This window comes from Miniopterus schreibersii (genome assembly GCF_964146895.1).
Source record: "Miniopterus schreibersii genome assembly, chromosome: 13".
Classification (NCBI taxonomy): domain Eukaryota; kingdom Metazoa; phylum Chordata; class Mammalia; order Chiroptera; family Miniopteridae; genus Miniopterus; species Miniopterus schreibersii.
In genome coordinates, this window is record NC_138113.1 from 50148451 (window position 1) to 50171245 (window position 22795).

A 22795-nucleotide genomic window follows, 5' to 3' on the forward strand; every position below is an offset into this window, starting at 1 on the left:
TCATAGTTTAAAATGGGTCATTTAGCCCGGCCGGGCATGGCTCAGTGATTGAGCATCGACCTAGGATCCAGATCCAGGAGATCACGGTTCGATTCCCGGTCGGGGCTCATGCCTGGATTGTAGGCTCAATCCTGTCAGGGGCGTGCAGGAGGTAGCTGATCATCTCTCTCATCGTTGATGTTTCAACTTTCTCTCCCTCTCCCTTCCTCTCTCTGAAATCAATAAAAGATATATATATATATATATATATATATATATATATATATATATATATATATATAAAAGGGTCATCTATGCTCCCTTCCTTCCTTTCTTCTTTGCTACTTGGGACCCAGTGAGGTAGAAGGCTATGGAAGGTGGTGATCCAAAGAGGGGCCAGGGCTGAGTAAGGCAGCAGCCCAGCAAAGGTAGGGAGACTGGGTACATGAAAGAGCACCGAGGGGAGAGAGGGGAAAGTGGGTTTAAATATGAAGGTGTAGCAGGTAAGGAACTTTTATAACTGTAAAGTGTGACCTGCCCAGAAGATCTTGCCTCTTAAGCACAAACTGCTCAGTTATTGCTCTTCCAGAAGAAAATCATCACTGAATGGGAACAGGTCACTGATACAGAACACCACATGAAGAAATTAGAACTTTATTATAAACATTTATTATAAACTGATTTTGTATTAAGACACTTTGAAACTTTAAAAACTATATGTAACTTAAGCTTACTATTTTAATGTACTTCATGTTCCACTTTTCAATCTAGAAAATACAAAGAGCTTCAAAAAAACCAAAACATGTATCTAACAGAGAGAAAAAAACTAAATAGCTTTGAGAAAACTAATGAATATAAAAATACCTCACCCCAAACTAAAACAAACCCAATCAAGAAATAGATTCTGCAAAGCCTATTAATTCTCCAATTTAAAATAAATGACTTCCCAAGGGAAAAATACTTCCATCATCATAGCAATTTGATGAATAAAAGCAAAGCCACTCTCATTAAGGGAAATTACATTATATATAAGAAAAATGTAATGCTTTTAGAAAATGAAGAAAAGTAACTTCCATGTTGGAGTTATCAAGCATACTAAATACTTTTTAAATTTTTAATTTTTTAATTTATTGATCTGAGAGAGAGAAAGAGAGAAAGAGACATCAATTTGTTGTTCCACTTATTTCTGCATTCACTGGTTGCTTCTTGCATGTGCCCTGACTGGGGATCAAACCCACAAGCTGGGCATATCGGGACAACGCTCCAACAACCTGCTACCCAGCCTGGGCCTAAATACTTTCTGTTCACTTGGCCTTTGTTAGAAGTTAAAGTACCTGCTTACATGAGAAAAGTGCTATGAACATGAACATCATGAAACCAAGCTCCTCAGTGAGTTTTCAGTTTAACCTCAGGAGAATCAACCCAAGAGCTTCAAAATCCAAGGATAGACTGGTCCCAGAGCATTTCCTCCTCTGTCCTTTCTTCGCCTTGTTCCTTTTTCTCTTTTCTACGCTTACGATCCTCTTTCTTAGAGGCTACATCTCGTCTTTTTTTCTCCCTTTGACTCTTAAGCTTTTCTGTACCAATCCTGACTGTTTCCACCTCTGTTTTGTTATTTTGGATGCTCTTGTGTTTGTCTAAATCTATTTCCTCACAACCCTTTTTCTTCTTATGCTTGGTCTGCTTCTCCTCTGATTTTTCTCTGCCTTCTTCCGGGTGCCTTTTTCTCTTCTGATGTATCCATTTATGACTGGCTTTATGGGCACTGGTACTGTTTTCTGAGACGTGCTTGTAAACTCTAGATTCTACATTGTATGAGCTATAATTATACTCTTGCTGACTAAGGTTCAGGGGTACTGGTTTTTCTGAGAAATAGTCCCTGGTGAATTGACAGTAGCTCGGGGAGTCTAGTCTCAGCCTGCTGTCATGAGCTGGTGGCCACCGAGGTAACTGGTTTTCCACTCTCTGTGAAATACTGTATGATCTTGCGTGGGTCTGGATGGTTTCAGATGGGAGTCTTTGATCAAACATTCTATATCTGGGTCTGAAATCAATCTCTTCTTTGTACCTACAGGTTTCCAAATAGTCCTCTCTCATCTCTCTGAAACAAGTCTTTGGTTCTAAGCCTCTGGCTTTCTGCACTTTGATATAATCTTCAAGTTCATCTTGAAAAGAGTCATATGTCTTCTTTGAATGCTTCATCAGGTTGACAACAAGGGATTCTCTGTAGAGAAGATAAAATAAAATTCTTCTTACTAGTTTATTTTGAATATATCTTTGCTCTTGAAGAGAGTTTCAAAACAGAACATAGAAGCCCAAACAAATTAAAACCGAATTCAGTATGAAAGTTAAGTATCATGACATTATATGTCAAAAAGGAACATCCGGATAATCAAGTATCTCCCAGGCTGCCCACAGGGAACTTTATCATTCTCAGAAGAGGCATAAGGAGGCTGAGAGGAGCTGACATGTAAGATTTTGTTTTGGGGTAAAAATGTAAGGCATGTAGAAATGTGTAGATAAGAACTACACATCCATGGTTGGTGGCCTGATCTAAATGTTCATATATTTCCTAAAGTTTTGATTAATTAGCTTCGTGTACATTGTTTTTTTTTGTTGTAAATTCTTGTACATTGTTTTCTAAGAGAACAGAGCCATGAAGAAGTAATTCAATCTTTAAAATTTTAGTTCACCAAATAAAATTAAATAAACACACATACTCACCTGACTAGAGTACTATAGAACTTAAAAATAAAAGGATGCTTATAAAATGGTCTGGGAACGCTAGAAATCAGAAATTCGGCTATGAGATAAAACTCTTAGGTACAGTACAGGGCATGAGGGAAAATGAGAGAACAGAGTTCTGCCTCTTCTCTACGGGCTTGGATTCATTCCACGATTTCTGCTTGGTGGGAAAGCATTCTAGGATGCCTTCTAGTCTGTTCTCTATCAAACTGCTAGTGGGAGAGTTAGGGAGGACATGGAGGTGAAAGCTGAGAGAGGAGTTAATCTGAGGTACAGAGAAGTTTCAGAAAAAATTTAGAATACATATACTAGTTTTTGTTTGCTTGTTTGGTTCTTTTTTGGGGGGTGAGGGGCCGCACTATTCCCGCTTCTCTTCTTTTACCCTACCTAAAATCCTACATAAGTACAAATATAGCAGAAAATGTACTTACTATGAGATGATAATGCCCTAGATATTTCTGGTGATACATTTTTATCTCCAAAAATTAGGAGGTAGCATAACCCATGCAGAATCGAACATTCCTCCCTTTAAAAGAAAAATAAGCTAACACAGCACTCTGGAGTCACTAATGATCAGCTATCTTATCTGCAGATTTGAGATTAAAAAGGTGGTCTACATGAAGCCTAATTTGGTGAGTCAGAAAATGTAACTACTATTCAACTTAAATAGTATAAAAATTCTGAATAAATAAAATAACAAATATTTGATTAAATATATACAAAAAATTTGAACAGACACTTAAGAATATAGCCCAATCAGGTATGGCTCAGCGGTTGAGCATTGACCTAGGATCCAGGAGATCGCGGTTTGATTCTCGGTCAGGGCACATGGCAGGGTTGGGGCCTCGATCCCCAGTCGGGGCTGTGCAGGAGGCAGCCAATCAATGACTCTCTTATCATTGATGTTTTTCTCTCTCTCTCTCTCTCTCTCTCTCTCGCCCTCTCCCTTCCTCTCTCTGAAATCGATAAAGATATATTTAAAAAAAAAAAAAGAATACATACAAATGGCCAATAAACACATGAAAAGATATCATTAGTGGTAAGTCAATGTCAAATAAAACCATAATGAGATACCACCATGCACTCATTAGAATGACTGAAATGAAAAAGACTGACAATACCAGTGTTGATGAGGATGCAGAACAACTGGAATTCTCTTACATTGTTGGTGAGGACGTAAAATGGTACAATCACTTAGAAAACAGGTTAGTGGTTTCTGAGGAAGTTAAACAGACACCTACCACAGGGGCTGGTTATTCTACTCCTAGATATTTACCCCAAAGAAAAGAAAATATATGTCCATACAAAGACATGAATGTTCATAGCAGTTTTATTTGTAATAGGCCCAGAAAGGAAAATACCCAAATGTCTGTAGACCAACAGATGAATGGATAAATCAAATAAATAGTGGTATATTCATACAATGGAATACTATCAGTGATAAAAAGGAATAAACTACTCAGACACTCAACAACATGGATGAATCTCAAAATAATGATGCTGAGTGAAAGAAGTCGACAGCCCTAACTGGTCTGGCTCAGTGGTTAGAGCACTAGCCCATGGACTGTAGGGTACTGAGTTTGATTCTGACCAAGGGCACATACCTTGGCTCCATCCCTGGCTCCAACTGGGGCATGTGTGGGAGGCAACCAATTGATGTGTCTCTCTCACATCGAGGTTTCTCTCTCTCCCTTCTACTCTTTCTGAGAAGCAATAGAAAAAATATCCTCGGGTGAGGATAGGAAAAAAAAAAGTCTGACAAAAGAGTACCTATACGACACCATTTACATAAATCTCTAAAAAATGCAAATCAATCTGTAGAAACAGTGATGCATCAAGATGAGGCAGGAAGAGTTGGGAGGGATCGAATATAAAGGGCATTTCTTTTGGTATGGATATGTTTACTACCTTGATTGTGTTGGTAATTTTATGGGCATATACATCTGTCAAAACCCATCAAATTGTATACTTTAAATATGTACAGTTTATTGTATATCAACTATACCTAAATAAAGCTGTATTTAAAAAGTCACTAACAAGATTGAAAATATGTTGATAATTGTTGAAATTGAATGATATGTACATGAGAGTTCATATTACTAACTCTTCTCTACTTTTATGTTTGAAAAATTTAATAATAAAAAGACTTTACACACAATACAATATACAGATGATGGATTACAGAATTGTACACCTGAAACCTATAATTTTATTAACCAGTGTCACCCGAATAAATTCAATAAAAAAGAAAAATAAGGAAAAGAAATATTTTACTTCACACTCACTAATCAAAATGACAAATGATATTAAGTGTAAGGATGGAAACTTCATTCATTGTTGGTGGGCATGTAAAATGTTGTAGCCACTTTGAAAAACAGTTTGGGAGTTTCTCAAAATTTTAAACAGAGTGTTACCATATGACCCAGAAATTTCACTCTTAGATATATACCCAAGGGAACTGAAAACCTATGTCCACATAAAAAGTTGCATACAAATGTTCATAGCAGCATTATTCATAACAGCTAAAAAATAGAAAAAACTCAATGTCCATCAACTGATGAATGGGTGAAATGTGGTATATTCATACAATGGAATATTATTTAGCAATAAAAAAGAATGAATTATTGATACATGGTACAACATGTATGACCCTTGAAGACATGTTAAGAAATGAGTCACAAAAGGCCGCAAACGGTGCAGAAATCAATAAAGAGGTAAATGGAACCTTACCCTTACCAGGCTGAGTACTTGGTGGAGAAATCTGATCATATTCACCCATTAACTGCTTCAGTTTCCTAGCATGAACTTTCCCCAACCGTGAGACTGCGAAACTGGGGAGCTAAAAGACACGATACAAAGATTGCAAAATTTATTTTTGTCCACTACTTCACTCCCAGTCACCTGAAAACAACCATAATATTATTATAAAGATTAAATCATTCAAAGTTTAGAATTCTATCATCAACATAGATTGTCTGAAAATTCACAAACTCCATCTTCAATGTCTTACTTTGCTTCCTGAAAATCTGCAACTAAAGCTCACTTTCTGAGCAAATATTTTACCGTGGAAAAAGTAATATTTTGTTTATTAGAACAAAGTGACGCCAAATTTATACCTCATAATTTTTAATATATTTAGTCTGAACTAAGAGTTTAAAAATAGTTTTGTTTTCAAATCAAAGTATCAGCTTCAGTAGAAATAACCCTATGATTTAGAAGCCTTTTATTTTCAACTGACTGTATAATGTGAAATCCTTTGTGATTCAAACTATATTTCTACTCCACATATGCCTTTTACAAAAGGTATCTGTAAAAAGTTCAGTCTTGGTGCTCTCCCTACAGGGAGCACGCCCATGCCATTCCCTTCCCCCTCTCCTTGCCCCACAGGCATGTATCCCCTAACCTCTAAGGAACCCTTTGAGACTTGCAACCAGGGGAGCAATAGGCAGCAGTAGCTCATCCAGGGCTCATCTCTTGAATCTGTCTCCAAGGCCCCTTTTCTCTCTCTGACTTCTGAGGGAGCCAAAGCAGCACAACCTAGGCTCTCCTGTTGCTTCTTCTATGCCCTCCCTTGTTTCACTGTCCTAAGTATATTTTTGCTGGGGTCAATAAATTCTTACTTACTTTGCTACAAAAAAAAAAAAAAAATTCAGTCTTTGTTCATTCACATGGTATCAATGAATAAAATAAAGGAAGGTAAGACAGGTCATATTAAAATTTAAGTAGTATTTTTATTTTTATTTTATTTTTTAAAAAATATATCTTTATTGATTTCAGAGAAAGGAAAGGAAAGGGAGAGAGACAGAAACATCAATGATGAGAGAGTCATTGATCAAGCCCGCAACCTGGGCATGTGTCCTGACCAGGAATCGAACCCCGATCGCCTGGATCCCAGGTTGACGCTCAACCCCTGAGCCATGCCCAGCCGGGCTAAGTAGTATTTTTAATCTTCAACTAGATATCATTTCATATACCATTTCAAATCTTAATTTCCTGAATGCTTGGAAGACCATACTACTAGCTTTTTGCTCATTAGAATTTTGGTATGAAAATATTTAGCAAGCCTATAATACGAAATATATTTTTACTTAGTCCAGAAAATACTATTCTGAAGAAGTTATTGGGGCACCAGTAGGAGTCTGGACTTTATGGAAATTATCTGGGGTACTAGTATCAAAAGGCTGGTCTAGGAAATCCAGCCTTGGAATTGTTTTTTTTGTTTTTTTAATAGAAGACCATCTCAAGTAATGCAGTCTTTTAAAATAGTTACTAATTCTAGTTATACTACTAATGTCATGTGATTCCATGGAAGAATCACAAACCATTATTACCCAATGGTAGGCAACCATCCTCCGTATTTGGCACAAACATGACCACAAGCAAGGCTCACCAAGCAAGGATTAGACAAGCCACTCAAAGCTACAGTCATATTCACATATTAACTTCTAGAATATTTGCTAAAAGTGTTTCTCACCACAATAATTTATGTCAAAATTACAACATTTATACTTGAGGTCTATACTACTACCTAGAGTTCCTAACAGTTGAAATTTGTTTTATAGAAGTTTACTAGTTTATAAATGCAATGCCAGTCATGGAACACCAAAATACTTTCTATGCAGCCATTTAAATAAGTGAGTTGGAACCACATAGAGAAATGTCCATGATAACATTAATGGTGTATAGATGTAGAACTATATCTGCCTACATACCTACCTACCTGCCTTCCTATTGATCTAAAATCCAATTTTAATATAAAAACATTCAACACACAGAACCAAAATTTAAATATATACATAAGTATTGACTGTAAGGAAGGAGTTAAAGGAGCTGGATTGTAATCCATTCCCTTCCTTTCCTAGAAGAGGAAGAGGAAAGGTGGCAGGTGACCTCTGGACCTTGAGTAAAGAGCCTGATGATATTTGCTAGGAGGAAGAAAACTTATCTCTGAAATGCTCTTAGCAAGATGTCTGTGGCTAAAGATTACCTATAGCAGATAAATCTAGGATTTCTGAGGCATATTTCCTGAAGAATGCCACATAAGCTAACAACTCTCTGGGATATAAAATGCAGGATCATAATTTAAACACTTTGACTGTGTGAGGTGACTCTCATTTAGAAAACTCATCTATTATTTTGGATCAGAGAAGCATGATTAATGTGGGAAAACATGGTCTGATAAGCCATCTTTCATGTACTACATCTCTCTGTTTTGTTAGAGCCTTTTGATTGCTTGTACCCTTTAAGTAATCAGTAAACTTTGATACTAGGTAATATTACTGATTCTTGTGAGTCTGATTTGATGGTCTTATCTTGTGTGTTAGCTCAACACCCGTAAGAAAAAAAATCTGAAAAGATACACTAAACTTAATGGGGTTTGGGGAACGGGGTTAGAAAAAAAGCCAGTGGGAACATTTAACGTTTTGCTATCTGAACATATCTGTATTGTTTAAATTTTTAAAAAAAATCCTCACCGGCCCAGCCGGGCGTGGCTCAGCGGTTGAGCGTCGACCTAGGATCCAGGAGATAGGGGTTCGATTCCCGGTCAGGGCACACGCCTGGGTTGCGGGCTGCAGCCAATCAATGACTCTCATCATTGATGTTTCTATATCTCTCTCTCCATCTCCTTTCCTCTCTCTGAAATCAATAAAGATATATTTAAAAAAACAAAAAACCTCACCCGAGGATATGTTTATTGATTTTTTTTTAGAGAGAGGGGGAGGATGAGAGAGAGAGAGAAACATTGATGTGAGAGGGAAACATCAATCGGTTGCCTCCCATATGCCCTCCAAGAGGGGATCGAACCTGCAACCCAAGTGTGTGTCCTGACTGGGAATAGAACCCACAACCCTTTGATGTACAGGACGATGCTCCAGTCAACCGAGCCACACTAGCTAGGGCTGTTTAAATTTTTGCAAAGAATATATATTACTTTATAATTAAAAATGCCATAAAAATTTAAAGGTTCTACAGGAAATCATTGACTAAGCTTAATTTTCAGTACCAGTGTATAGATAAAAAGGTTTGCTTAAAAATATGTTCAAAGAACTGTAAATCTGAAACATTTTAATCAGCTTAACAATAACCCACAACCTTCGGACCAACTAATCTGAAACATTTTAGAAAGAGCTTAATAAATATATTTTAAAATATGTCTATTGATTTCAGAGAGAGGAAGGAAGAGGGAGAGAGATAGAAACATCAATGTTGAGAGTGTCATTGATCAGCTGCCTCCTGCATGCCCCCTACTAGAGACTGAATCCACGACCTGGGCATGTGCCCTGACCAAGAATCGAACCGTGATCTCCAGGATCATAGGTTGATGCTCAACTGCTGAGCCATGCCGGCTAGACCAGATTGCCCATTTCTGAAAGTGAACATTGTAAGCTGAATGGATGGAAAAAAAAGCAGTTCTATAGACAGTAACCTCACAGGGTGATCTGACCATGAATTCCTAACAGGGTAGGTCATGGTGGGTTGTCATGCCCCAGGCATATAACTTTTTAGTAAAAGGTTTATCTGTGCTTTAAGCAAGCCTTTACCATTGTTTCTATGCATCTAGGTCAGTGATTTTCAACTCCTGTGCTCCAAGAATTTTTTAAACATGCAGTACTTGACTATTTGGTCAGGGGCACTGACCTCTTTTCCCCTAGAATGTTTAAAAAAAAAAAAAAAAGACAACAGCCGACACAATAACCTTCGGGTATGAATGCCCTGTCTTGAACCATAAATATACAGGTCATATAACAGAGCTGCATCTTATTAATCATGTTGCATAATAAGGTTACATCTGACTGGTTAACTCTTGGTACCAGAAATCCTTATATATAAGCATAGGCACCTAATTTTTTTTTTTTAAAAGTCACTTTGGAGCAAAAAGGTAGATAATTACTAATATTATCATTATTTATAAACCAATGAAAATTATATATATATTTTTGTCAGATAGGTAAAAAACATATTGTTTTAGTGTGCCGCAGATTTTTAGTAAATAGTTTACATGTGCCATGAGATGAAAAAGGTTGAAAATCGTTGATCTAGGTCAACACATCTTCGCAATAACCACACTTCAAGAGAGCATATAATCTTATTAACTGTCTTGTAATTCAATCCCCACTTTGCTTCCCCCCACCATCATATAATTTTCCTTAGTTCCTTCCTTAATTTCAAATGCATAAAAGAAACTGCAAACTGTTATTCTCTGGAGCACTTGAGATCTTGCTTCCTGGCACATTTTTTTTCAGTTTGGCTCAATAAACTCGTAGAAAAATTTTCTACAGGTTTGGACGTTTTCTTATTTTGGCAGCTGACACTAAAGAGACTTTGAGTCACCTTTAAGTCCTCACTCACCAAGCTCTTACTTTATCTTTATCTGTATTAAATAGTATCATATCCCCAAGCTCAAAATCTCAGCCATATTTCTCCCTATCAAGCCCTGATTCATGTCAATTTTAGTTTTATAATTTTTTTTCCAAATCTATCTCTTCATTTTTCTTTCTTTAAAAGAATCGTTTAAAATTGATTTTTAAAGAGAAAGGAAAGGAGAGGGAGGGAGAGGGAACCATCGAGTGGTTACCTCCACGATGCCCCCTACCGGGGATCGAGCCCCAAACCTGGGCATTTGCCCTGACCAGGAACTGAACCTGCAACCTTTCAATGAACGGGGCAACAATGAACCAACTGGGCCTCACTGGTCAGGGCTATCTCTTCATTTTTCAATCCCCATAACATGACTTAGTTCAAGTTCTCCATGCCTTTGGGCTTTATTCAACTTTATCACTATTAACTGAACTTTGTCTTCAAGGACCATGGTTGGTACTGTGGGACAGGATAGAAAAAAAGAGATGAATATTTATTGACTACTGTATGCCAAACAAGATAATATTCTTTCCATCTTTTATCTCTGCAAGAGAACTGGAATTTTCCACATTTTGAAGATTAAGATATCAGGATGAAAATAAATTAAAATTGCTTGCCACATGTGTTAAATCATAGAGCTGGATCTTAAACCTTGGTTTATCTCAACTCTTTCCATTATATATACATAGCTGTTCCACACATAGGGAATTATAAATAAGGGAACAAGACAATTTCTAATATCAAGGAATTTACAATTTTGTAAAAATGATATGCAAAGAACTATAATGTAGGACAAAAACGTGTTAAGTGCTTTAAGACATAGGAGGTACAATGTTTTCTTGCTTAGGATTTTGGGAAAGGCTTTGTGGAGAATGGATTTGGACTGTCCTTAGGAGATGGGCAAAATTTAAAGAAAAAATGAATAAAGAAAGGGTATTCTGGAGGAGGAAGGACATTAGAAAAGGCATATCTGATTTATCATCTATCTATCTATCTAATCTATTTTGACTGTGCTTCTAGGAAATGTGATTAAGGACACTGTTTGGGGATAAACCACATCCTCCCAAAACATGAGTTCAAGTCTTAACTATCAGTGCCAATGAACTTGACCTTATTTGGAAATAGGGTCTTTGCAGATGTAATCAAGTTAAAATGAAGATACTGGATTAGAATGGGCCCTAACCCAATGATTTGTATCCCTTTTAAGAGAAGACAGGCACACAAAGAGAGGGCTACCATATTATGATGGTTGCAGAATGCATATCTGTTTTAGATAAAACAAGATGTGCATAAAGGTAGAGAAAGACAGGGCTGTAAAGGCAAAATGGAGCCAGATCATAATAGACCTTATTTGAGCACTTGAATTTAATTCTGCAGTCAATAGGGGAAGAGACTCAAAATGGGGATAATGGTAAGGAGGGTATCACAGGCAAGAGTTTACTGGGCTGAACCAGAATCGTGGTAGTGAGGAGAGAAAAGGGAAGAATTTAAGAGACATTCTACAGGTGGAATCAAAAGAATTTTTTATAGTTGGGGAGAGAGCAGGTAGAATTGGGAAGCATGGATAACTTTAAGGCTTTTATCCCAGTGAAGTCAGAATAACGAAGAGGAAGAAGGGAAGTTACTACTGCTGTTGTAATTCTTCCCCAGAAGGCAGGAAGTGAGGAGTGGAGAAGCGTAGTATTCAAAAAGATAAATTTGATTTTGGAAAAAACTCAGATTCTATCATTATCTTTCACATCTGTCCTTTCCTTTCCTCTATGTTCCATCCCTCTAGTGTTCAATCCCTTTATGTAAAACTGGGTTTAAATAACTTGCAGGTATTCAATGTACCTTGAAATTCCTTACAAATTAAGATTACAAATTAACATAGTTGGGCACTTGAACTAACTGTGTATGTACCAAACTTCTGTGAACATGGTGGGCAACAGGAACCATTAGAGGAAAAGAAAGATAGGATAGTAGTAAATTCTAGGTGTTGTAGAAATCTTCCCTTGGAAAATTTTGATGCTACCTCTATTTATTTTGTTTTGTATTATTTTGCATAGTGAATACTACTTACTCATTACAAAGTCTGTAGCATCCTAGTTTGAAGAACACAGATCACGACCATTGTGGAGTACAATGAAATGATCTCTTCCCCTGAACTTGACACTATTTTCATTCTTATATTGCATTTAGCTTAGCTTTTTTTTTTTTTAGTAGATGCCATATTACAGATTTCTAATGATCTTTGTAATTGCTAAAATCCTAGAAGAATCTCCTAACAAAGTTTTTAAAGAAAAATAAGATACTGGTTAAGTAACAAGCAACATTTTTTTTCCTCTTCTTGTTCATGAATGCTTTTCCTAAAATTTATTTTATTTATTTATTTGAGAAAAGGGAAAGGGAGATTGAAATATCAATGATGAGAGTCACTGATCGGCTGCCTTCTGCACGCCCCCTACTGGGAACTGAGCCCCAAACCGAGGCGCATGCCCTGAGCGGGAATCGAACCATGATCTCCTGGTTCATGGGTTGGCACTCAACCACTGAGCCACACCAGCTGGGCTGTTCATGTACTCTTAATTGGCAATTGTTTAAGGTTTTTATAAATACCTAAACTAAAAATTTATTGAGCCTTACTAGTGTTTTTTGTTGTTAATCCTCACCCGAGGATATTTTTTCCATTTATTTTTAGAGAGAATAGAAGGAGGGAAGGAAAAAGGGAGGGACAGAGAAAGAGAAACACCTATGTGAGAGAGACACATCAATTGGTTGCCTCTTGCACATGCCCAACCAGGACTGGGGATGGACCCTTTGGCACATGGGCCAACACTGGCCGGGGCTAGTGTTTTAAAGAGTATAATATATCAAAGTATATTAAGCAGTGGTTAACTGAACAGTTACTGAAACAAATTATATTTTGTTTACCAAATCCTAGTGAATAGTCTCAGTCCTAAATCAACAGAGATTTCATTACTCTCTGAATGTCATCTGATGGCCATTATAGGTCAAAATTTCATGTTTTATGAATTGCCATTCTAGTACACAGCCAAGACATGGAATGATTATCAACACAAAACTAAATCAGCTAACAATTTTAAAGCTGTCAAGAACCTCAGTTTGGTTAGTGCAGAGTTCCTCAACCTCAATCATACTGACATTTTGGGTAGAGGAATCCTTCGTTGTGTGTGTGTGTCTACCCCGAGCATTTCAGGATGTTTGCAGCATCTCTGGCCTATACAAAACAGATGCCTGTAGCACCTGCTTTCGCTATGCCCTACCTTGACTAGTGGTAAAAATAAAAAATGTCTCCAGACATTGCCAAATGTCCTCTCCGGTGGGGTTTGGGGGCAAATGTACCCCTAGTTGGAAACCACTCAATTGGGCTAATCCAATTACCCCTCCCCACAGATGACAAAACTCAAAGAAAAAAAAGTTTGGGACTTTGAAAGCTTAAAAGAAAAGTTTGGTACTTACTCAGGGTCATACAGGTAGTGGAGAAAATAGCACTAGAACCTACTACTAATCAACTCCTATTCCAGTATTCTCATTATACCACCTAGAAGTGGTATAAAGGTTATTACTAGCATTGTGTGAACTGACATCATTAAGTCTTTAGTAATTTTGCACATATTCAGTTATCACAAAAAAAACCCCACCCCAAACAAAATACCCTCCCCCCCGAAAATGCCAAGTCAGGCAAAAAGCTGTTTTTCCACAAGAAACTGTTTCTAAATCTTCCTGTGATCTTGTTATAACAGCCAAATTGAACTGTAGTCTTGACACCTATAAACTGCTCAGGCTTGCTGGTGAGAGGCAGGATGTTTGGTATGAAAAAGAAAAAAAAAAATCCAGATATATTTTAAATCTCTCTAGACACTAAGTCTAGTCTTTCAAATTGCCCTCACTAAGATACTTAATGGAACATCATCTGGTTGCAATGAATTTCTAATTTCCATTTTTAATGAATAAAATTTATATAAAGTGCTTACTAAATGTTTTTTAAAAATTATATTTTACTACTTTGTTATTCCTCCAAAGTGAAAGGTGTAAAAGATTATGGAAAAGCACACAAAAATAGAATATATCATGGAAGAGGGTAAAAATAAAATTATTTTATGAGGTTATTATATTTATTGGTGTCCCTCCAGAAGAAAGGAATTATTCTACGACATTCTGGCTTCCACCATCTTTCACTCTGGAGACAAAAAGCAACACAAGGTAATACAGTAAATACTAAAAGTTAATTATTAAAATGCAGATGGCTAAATGTTTTACTGAGATCTTCTGTAGATGGATCAAACTCCATCTAAAATCACTTCCAAAGCTGCCTTACAGCCTTTCCTCAGCTGGGAATAAGCAGGCTGTTGGCAGGTATAGCCTTGTAAGAATTTAAACAGCTCTTAGACGGAAACAATCAAGAAATAGCCTTTCATATCACAGAAAACGTGTTGGTGAGAACCGTAAAATCTTTTGGCAGGGTCACTCCTTCCAAACCCCTGCACAAATAAACATAACCAAATTTTAATCATGGTCTCTAGCAGCCTGAGGTGGAATCCCTGGGATGACCTAGTCCCTTCCAAACTTGTCAGGAAAAGCTCCGGGCTGTCAAAACAAATTTACTGTTTGTTCCAGCCAACACCCGAGGATAGGCTCCTGATCTCTTTTTTATTTTTTAGCTTTATTTTTATTGTTGACACTATTACAGATGACTTCAAAGTGCTCCTGATCTCTGTAGCAGTACTTGCTAAACATGGCTCTCCACTGTGACTCCTTCCTCTGGCCCTGGAAGATGGGTGTGTATGTCCTACAGTTCAGGGTTGTCTTTCTCAAGGACCTGATAGTCACTCCTCTGAAATGCAGTCATCAGGAAATACAGGCCTCAGCCCCCCAGTCCCGGTGGGAGGAAAGAATCCTGATTTCCTAATGTAGCCAGCAAACAGACACAGCTAACTGCATTCACACTAACCAGCCCTTTGCAATTTTTCACTTCCCTGAGTCGACTTGGACCCCACCTCTCCCTCATTTCGTCATTTTCCCTTTAAAACGCCCAGTCCCGACTGCGCAAACCGAACGGAGCTCGGCTCTTTTCCCTACTGCCGGTAGCTCCAGATGTTTTCACCGCTGGGATGTCTGCCTTTGTCTTATTTGACATTGGTGGGTTCACAGTAAGAGTCGGACCCCCATCAACACAGGCCTGTAAATCTTAGAAGCCTGTTTATCCTCAAAAAGCCAAGGGGAGCTCTCCAAAGTGATCCCTCAGAAACGTCCCCCCTCCCCTCCCCCCAGCGCCCTCGTAACTTTAAGCTCCTAGGTTACTTCCTACTCCGCTTCTCCCTAATTACTGTCAAGTTTTTATTTCCCAGGGTGTCGAATTTCACCCAGCGGAGGTCTGCCCCCTTCCAGGTCCCGGGCCCTCCATCTCCGCCTCTGTCCCCTCAACCTTGGGCCTCCTCCTCCACGCCCTTCCTCCCTGACGCTGCGGGCCCGCGGGCCTCCTCCTGGCCGCCTCTCTCTCGCTCACACCTCGGCCTCCTCCGCCGACCGAGGCGCCCTTTCCCTCCACACGCCACTCGGGGGGCCCTGGCGCCCCTCTCCCGGCGGCAGGCGGCGGGGAGAGCCGAGCTGGGTCGGCCATTTTGCACACTCCGGGCGCGCAGGGCCGGCTGGGCGCAGGGCCTTCACTGGGCCGCGGACTTGAGGGGCTGAAGGCGGGGCCGCCCCCGCCGCCGGGGCGGGAACTCACCTTCTTTGAGGCAGGGGCGGGCGTCTACAACTACTGTCCCCCTCCCCGCCAACGCCGCCGGCCGGGGGGTAGGCCGAGGTGGAGGTGGCGGAGAGGCAAGGACAACCGCTGCCGCCACCGCCGCCTCCGCCGCCGAGCAGACGGGGTGGGAGGAGGAGGCGGAGACCGGGACTCCTGAGGGGAAGTTGCCGCCACCGTCGGCGGCTGACTGGCCCGCGCCGACGCCATGACGGAGGGACGCGCTACTGCGCTTGCGCAGGTGGCCCCGCCCAGAAAGCCCCTTTAGCCCCGCCCTCCCGTTTGCCCCGCCCCTCCCCCGCCTGGCTGGAGCTCCCCTGTGGTCTGGCTCGCTCAGGCTCCTGGGGCCTCTCACCTTTCTGAGAGTGGATCTAAAACCAACTAAAAAAAAGAAAAGTCTGAAATCTACGGATCCTACCTCCAGACCATCTGAAAAATACATCATCTCCTGCTTAATCTTTCTTTCCTTTGCATGACAAAATCCTTGGTCATGAGATGCTGTCATCATTGGTCCATAAATGACTCTCTTTCCCTCTCTCTCTCTTTCCCTCCCCTACTCCCCGCTCCCTCCCTCCCTTCCTCTCTGTCAAATGTGTGTATATATGCATGTATGTACATATACACACGCAAATCTCATCGTCCTATTCCCACCTCCCCAATAAATCACTACCCTGGTTTGTAGTCATCATCTCCTTACATATGCACGTTGAGCACATATACATGCAGCTTTAAAAAGTTTAGATTGTTTTTGAATTTCGTAAGATTTATATCTTTCCCTATGCAGTTCTGGGACTTGTTTCACTCAATATTTTGAGGTTCATCCACACTGTAGTATGTAAGTGTTATTTGTTCATTTCATTGCTGTACAACATTCTACCCATTTTCTTGATGGGCATGTCTCCTGGTGCTTGTGCAAGTTCCTCTGGGGTATCCTTTCCTGTCACACTGCCAATTGTCTCATCTGCTTCTTATCATCTTTTGTTAGAACCACTGCAGTAGCTGCCTAACTGATATCCTTCCTCTGACTTCACCTCTCCAGTCTACTGCCCATATTGCTGCCAAAGGGCTCTATCTAGAAGTTATTACTGGCTCCCACTGTCTGTTGGAAAAGTCAAAAGTGAAAACTACCAGGCTTCTGTGCACTTCCCTGATCTCATTATCTTCTTATTGCCTTTACTTCCCACCCTGCTTTCACTTTATGATCCAGCAAAGTTGAACTTTTACTGATTTCTGTAAATACCAAGCTATTGCACAAACTCAACTTATTGTATATGCTGCTCCCTCTTCCTGAAATGTCCTCTCCCTACTTTCTAATGAACTTCTCCTTCCCTCAGAAGTAAATATTATCCTGAATTCAGCATTTCATTCCCATGCATTTCCTTAAACTTTTATTATGTATGTATGTATCCCTAAGTAAAATGAAGTATTGCTTTGCATGATTTAAAACTTTACATAAATGTTATTATACATACGTACTGTTTATTCCTTTGCAATTTGCTTTTATCACTCACCATTTTTTATATTAATATATGCTGAGATAGGAGTTTCTAATTCATTCACTTTTATAGCTCTATAACACTCCACTGTATGACTACCATGAGCTATCTACTCATGTATCAATAGACATTGAGCTTGTTTCCCATTTTTGCTTTTATAGTCAGTGCTGCTCTAATGATCTTGTGGCGTCTCCTTATGCATGTATGCGAGAGTTTCTCTGGGGTTTATAGTTAGGAGATTTTTTTTTTAACTTGGAGGCCTCAGTAATACCCACCTCAAAGAGTGTTGTGAAAGGATATGAAGTATTGTAAGTACAGGAGAATTTTAAGCATTCAAACGGTTATTGTTGCTGTTAGTATGGCTTTGAAATGTATATGAAACACTAGGACTTACATGGCAATAATCTGGTCCCAGAATGATAAACAGAAGTATAATACATGTGCTTGTGTAGCTCCCTCCATACCTAACAGATTGTAGTTGTCTGCACATGTCATGCTGTTTCTTTACCTCCACATCTTGCTCATGCTGCTGTGTCCTTGGGCCTGAAATGGTCTCCTGTTGTGGTTCTCCCCTTCCCTACTTACCTTCATTCGCCACTTCGTCTCTGAAGCCTTCCCTGGATACACTTTTCTCTTTGCCTCCCGTATCTCTCATTATCTTTATGCTTTTCCATACTCCTCTCTACATGGTCAATGTCTTGAAGACAGAGCCCACATTTTATTCATCTTTGTATCAAGGCACTTACTGAGCGTAGTTTCCTGATATGTGTACTGATAAATGCATGTGGAATGAACGAATCTAGGAATTTGGGGAGGAAAGCAATTGGTAGCTAAGTATTTCTTGGAGCCAAAGGAAGAAAGATGGAAGCAAGCATGATATTTTAGTAAGAACACAGAGACCAGAGAGAGTGTAAAGTTTTGTCAGTGATGTAATTATACAGGTATAATGGACTATTAACAATGGAAACCTGCTTCTATCATCCTGGGATATGAGTGCTAGATATGCACAAGTACCTTTTCCTTGATCTTGTCACTCAGCGGAAATGTATTTCTGACAGTTCTGGAAGCTGGATGTCCTAGATCAGGGTGCCAGCATGGTCTGGTGAAGGCCCTTTCCTGGGTTGCAGACTTCTCACTGTGTCCTCACATCGTGGAAGAGAGGTAGAAATTACCATCCTTGTTTTACAACTTCTACCTCAAAGTCCTCTTGGTAGGCTCAACATTCAAATGCAGATCTGACTCAGAAGCTAGTGCCTGAGAATGACCACACTCACTGAGACCCAGAGCAGGGTTCCCAGAAATAGATGCATCCCAGAAACTAAAAATATTACATGGAAGATAAGCCATAGCCCTAGATCTGCAAGTGTCTTTCTTTTCAACCAGAGCGAGAGTTGGTATGTAGTTCACTGGAGATTTTAGAATCGTCTCTCCAGTGTCTTCACCCCTGGGTAAGAAGCACAGAGCACATTGGTATTTTCCTGGCAGTAAACGTGTTAAAGGGAGATCTGATAGAATGATAGAAATGAGGGTTTTTATTTTCAAGGCTTGCCTCCTCTCATGCAGACTGCACCCAATACACACGCATTATCAGGGAATTACCAGACCTCTATGCCCTGGTGGAGGTGCTGTGGGAACCCTAAGTAATACTGGAGAAGAGGGATGCCCCTTGGAGCCTAAATAGTGCTGTTACGTGTATGCCAAAGGCGTAGTTCAGTGTCTGCTACCTACCTTTAGGTCTCTTAAAAAAAGTCCACCATGGGGGAGGGAGCAGGGGGATGAGGGGCCGCCTCACTTGAGAAAGTGTGTGCCTGACCGATGAAGGGTCCCAGAGCAGCAGGCATCGCCTCTTCTCCTGGACCATTCAGCCGTCCACTTTGGATTGACAGAGGCATCTGGATGCTAAAAATACCTCACTGAACAAGTGCTTCCCATTCCAACTAAAGCTGAACACGACAGCCATCTAGGACCCAGCTGCTTCTCGCAAGGGAACTTTTCAAGTTTTCCAACCCAATCCCAGAGCCACCCCACCCCATGGGCATCTCCTGCTCTGTCAGCATTGCTGGGTGATGAGTGACGCCCTTCCCACATCACTGGCCTCTTGTCCACCCCATCCCTGCCTCCAGGAAAAGTGGCAGCAGGGGAGGTGAGGGCCCAGCAGCCAGAGGGGGTGGGGAAGGGGAGGTGGCTTGCCCATTTATAGGCTTGCTCTTTGGGATGCTGAAGGTGCTAAAATAGCAGCGACAAGAGGCCTGGCTCAGTGTGGAACCTGGGGTGCGGCCTGCAGCCTGTGAGATGACCGTAGGGAAAATGGGGGACGTGGAGGTCTTCACTTCCGAAGGCAAAGGCCGGGGTCTGAAGGCCACCAAGGAGTTCTGTGCCGCGGATGTCATCTTTGCCGAGCCTGCTTACGCTGCAGTGGTTTTCGACAGGTACGAAACGTGGGGAGCTGCCTTTTCTGTTGGTTTGGCTAGTGCCAAACTCCGAACTACTTTGCTCTCAAATCCTCAGGAAAGGGCTAAAATCCATGGGATCCTTTGGAAGAAAATGGCATTTCCACCAGCTGTTTGCTGACATCACTTTTTCTGCAAAGACTCGCTGCCAGTGTGGTTCGCTCTGGGCCCCCGGAGGGTTGTGGAGGGAGCGCGGGCTTTGGGGCATTTTCTTACAACACCCGTGAACCTGGCCCAGTGGGTGTGCGGGTGTGGCGAGGGTGGGGGCAAGGAGTGGAAAAGTGGGTGTGGTGCTGGGGAACACACTTTCTCGCAGAAGGCTCCTACCTGATGAGACTTTAAAGAGGAATTGTAAACAGGCCAGTAACGCTGGAATGCACTCACCTTTGAAAAATTAGACTATCACGAGGGAAGCTGGAATCCATTTTACCTTTCCCATCCCTAACCCCCAGTCCCCTCTGCCTTTCCCCAGAGGTAATGTCTGTTATGATTTTAATGTGTTTCCTTCTAGAATGTTCTTGTACTATAACATACATATATCTACACTTATCAAAACGCACAGCTGTAGTGTGTCCATTACTTTTTTTTTTTTTTTTTTTAACAGAAACGGTATCATTCTTCAGATGTCGTTCTCGAACTTGCTCTGCTTTTTTTTTTAAGCCTGAAGCCGAGGATTGGCAGGAAAGTTTGTTAGTGAGAATAATAACACATAGTTACCTATAAATGCACATACAATACCCGGCAATTCTAGTCCTAGCACATGCTCTAAGGGAACGTTCCACATGTGTTCTAGGAGGCTGGGAGGACCATGTGTTGGGGGTGGAGGTGAGTGCAGTTTAGGAGTCAGTTGGATTCAGAATTAAGATATAAAGATCTAGAAACACAAAGACTCTGAACAATGATATTGGTGCTGCTATTTTGCCTTGTTTAAAACATCTTCATAGGTGCCTCCAATCCCCTATAAGAAATACAGCCAACCGGTTTCCCTTTCAAGAATGTTTGAAGTTGAGTGAGTTTTCCTTCCAGTATAAAAGTAAAACTTAGGAAGAAAAAATATATCTGATTTCACATGAAGATAACCACTCTTAACATTGTTGTCTATTTCCTTCCAGCTTGTTTTAAAACAGAGGTTTCATTTGTTTGTGCTACACAGCTGGAATCTTACTTTACAAAATATTATGTCTCCTTTTCACTTAATAATTTCATTATCTTTCATATTACTGTATATACTCTTCACAAACATAGTATTTAATGATTGCGTGCTATCCTACCATTCCTTTATACCTGGACATTTAGGTTGTTTACATGTTTTTGTTACTATAAACAACTTATTCATTTTAAGTAATAACTACAAAAACAACCTTAGTGTAAATTACAGATAAACTGCTACATAAAATGTCGTTATTATTATTACAATAGCAATAAAAATTAGAATGACTGGAGTACATGATCTTTAAAATGATTTTTAAAAATCTAAAAGAGATACCTTTTAAAGGTGCTTTGTCCAAACTCATCACTGCAGAGATGAGGGTCTGCTCTTTCTTTGAGTGACACCTAGAGAGGTGTCAGAGGATAATTTTGGCCACCTTGTCCTTCCTCTCATTTTAGGCTCCTGGTAAGACTCTGCCACTGTAGGTGAGAAACCTGACTGAGGAGGTAGGACTGAGTCACTCACAAAAGTCATTCTATTAAAGAGGCATGTTTTAATCCATGTATTAACCTAAAAATACAAGGCCAAAGTAAGAGGCAACAAGCATTTATTTGAGATTAAAATAAAAAAGAAAGAAAAAGAAAAGAAAAATGAAGAGCTACTGGGGACACACTGATTCAGGCAGAAACCCAAATAGTGTTCCGATGAGGAGACAAAAGCAGTGGGTGTTTATGAGAAATGGAAGCGGAACAATTGCATCGACAGAAGGAAGGCATTTCTATTGGTGCAGATAAAGTAACATGGTGACACTAATTCTAAAGAATGTTTGTAATTTTCAGTCCCGTAGTCATAAGAGCTGCTTTCTTGTTATCTTTGCAAAAGTTCTTTGGGATATAATGTTCCTATAGGTTAATCCAAAGGCTATTTTGCCCTGTTTCCAAAAGTTTGAGGCATAAGACATACAAGACAGTTCGTCTGGGATGGCAGCTCCGACTCCATTTAGAGTGGCTTCATTTACATTATTATTATTTTTAAAAATATGTTTTTATTGATTTTTTAGAGAGAGAGAGAGAAAGGAAGAGGGAGAGAGAAACATCAATGTGAGAGAGAAGCATCCATCAGTTGCCTCCTGTAGGCACCCTGATCGGGAATCGAACCTGAAACCTGGGTATGTGCCCTGACTGGGAATTGAGCTGGTGACCTTTCGCTGCACCAGACAACGCTCAACCAACTGAGCCACACCGGCCAGGGCTTATATTATTTTTTACACTTTATTGCAAGCCAGGCTTATTTAGTTCATTTTATGTCAAATGGAATGAGAAGATAAATGGTTTTAGTCTTAAGAGTGCAAGGACACCCAGCTGGGATCCAGGAGATTGCAGTTCAATTCCCAGTCAGGGCACATGCCCAGGTTGCAGGCTCGATCCCCAGTCGGGGGCCTGCAGGAGGCAGCCGATCAATGATTCTCTCATCATTGATGTTTCAATTCTCTCCCTCTCCCTCTCCTTTCCTCTCTCTGAAATCAATAAAGATATATTAAAAAAGAAGAGTGCAAGAACTTCAGCAAAGAGATTAGATTCTTATCTTTTCTCTGCCTGGTCTTGGAAGGACTCTTCTAGCCTTCTGAACCAGAACCTCCATCTTTTCCAAACTGTAAAATTGATTAGTTGGTTAACCCAGTTGACCCACAGACTAAGATCCAGGGGGCACAATTTTTCACAATATGAATAAAATTGCGCCTTCACTGTCACCATAATTGTCACTATCTTCAAACAATACCTACAACCAAAAGATACATGGCCAAACTGGAATAGATTTAGAACTGACCCAGTAAAGGAATTGGAAGCATGTTTTATAGAGAACTGCT

The 22795-nt window shown here is 40.1% G+C and overlaps 2 protein-coding genes across 6 annotated transcripts in view; one reads left to right on the forward strand and one right to left on the reverse strand.

Moving 5' to 3' along the window:
* Positions 1-624: 624 nt before the first annotated feature.
* On the reverse strand, positions 625-16036 carry KRCC1 (lysine rich coiled-coil 1). 2 transcript variants are annotated; one of them, XM_081156587.1, is made up of 3 exons: positions 15815-15996; positions 5461-5563; positions 625-2203 (listed from the first exon to the last, which is right to left on the reverse strand). In XM_081156587.1, the coding sequence occupies exon 3, from the start codon at positions 2179-2181 to the stop codon at positions 1411-1413; it is 771 nt and encodes a 256-aa protein (XP_081012713.1). In that variant the 5' UTR covers positions 2182-2203; positions 5461-5563; positions 15815-15996; the 3' UTR covers positions 625-1410. The 2 variants fall into 2 exon arrangements, with proteins under 2 accessions (XP_081012713.1, XP_081012714.1); XM_081156588.1 differs by lacking the exon at positions 5461-5563 and having other exon boundaries at positions 15815-16036.
* A 3510-nt stretch (positions 16037-19546) lies between these two features.
* Positions 19547-22795, forward strand: part of SMYD1 (SET and MYND domain containing 1) — a 57896-nt gene continuing 54647 nt past the window's right edge. For 2 of the 4 annotated variants that reach the window (XM_081156932.1, XM_081156933.1), the window contains exon 1: positions 19547-19757. In XM_081156932.1, the coding sequence (XP_081013058.1) occupies positions 19621-19757 (137 nt within the window). In that variant the 5' untranslated portion in view covers positions 19547-19620. The remainder of the gene's footprint in view (positions 19758-22795) is intronic. The other 2 variants (XM_081156935.1, XM_081156934.1) reach the window with 2 other exon arrangements.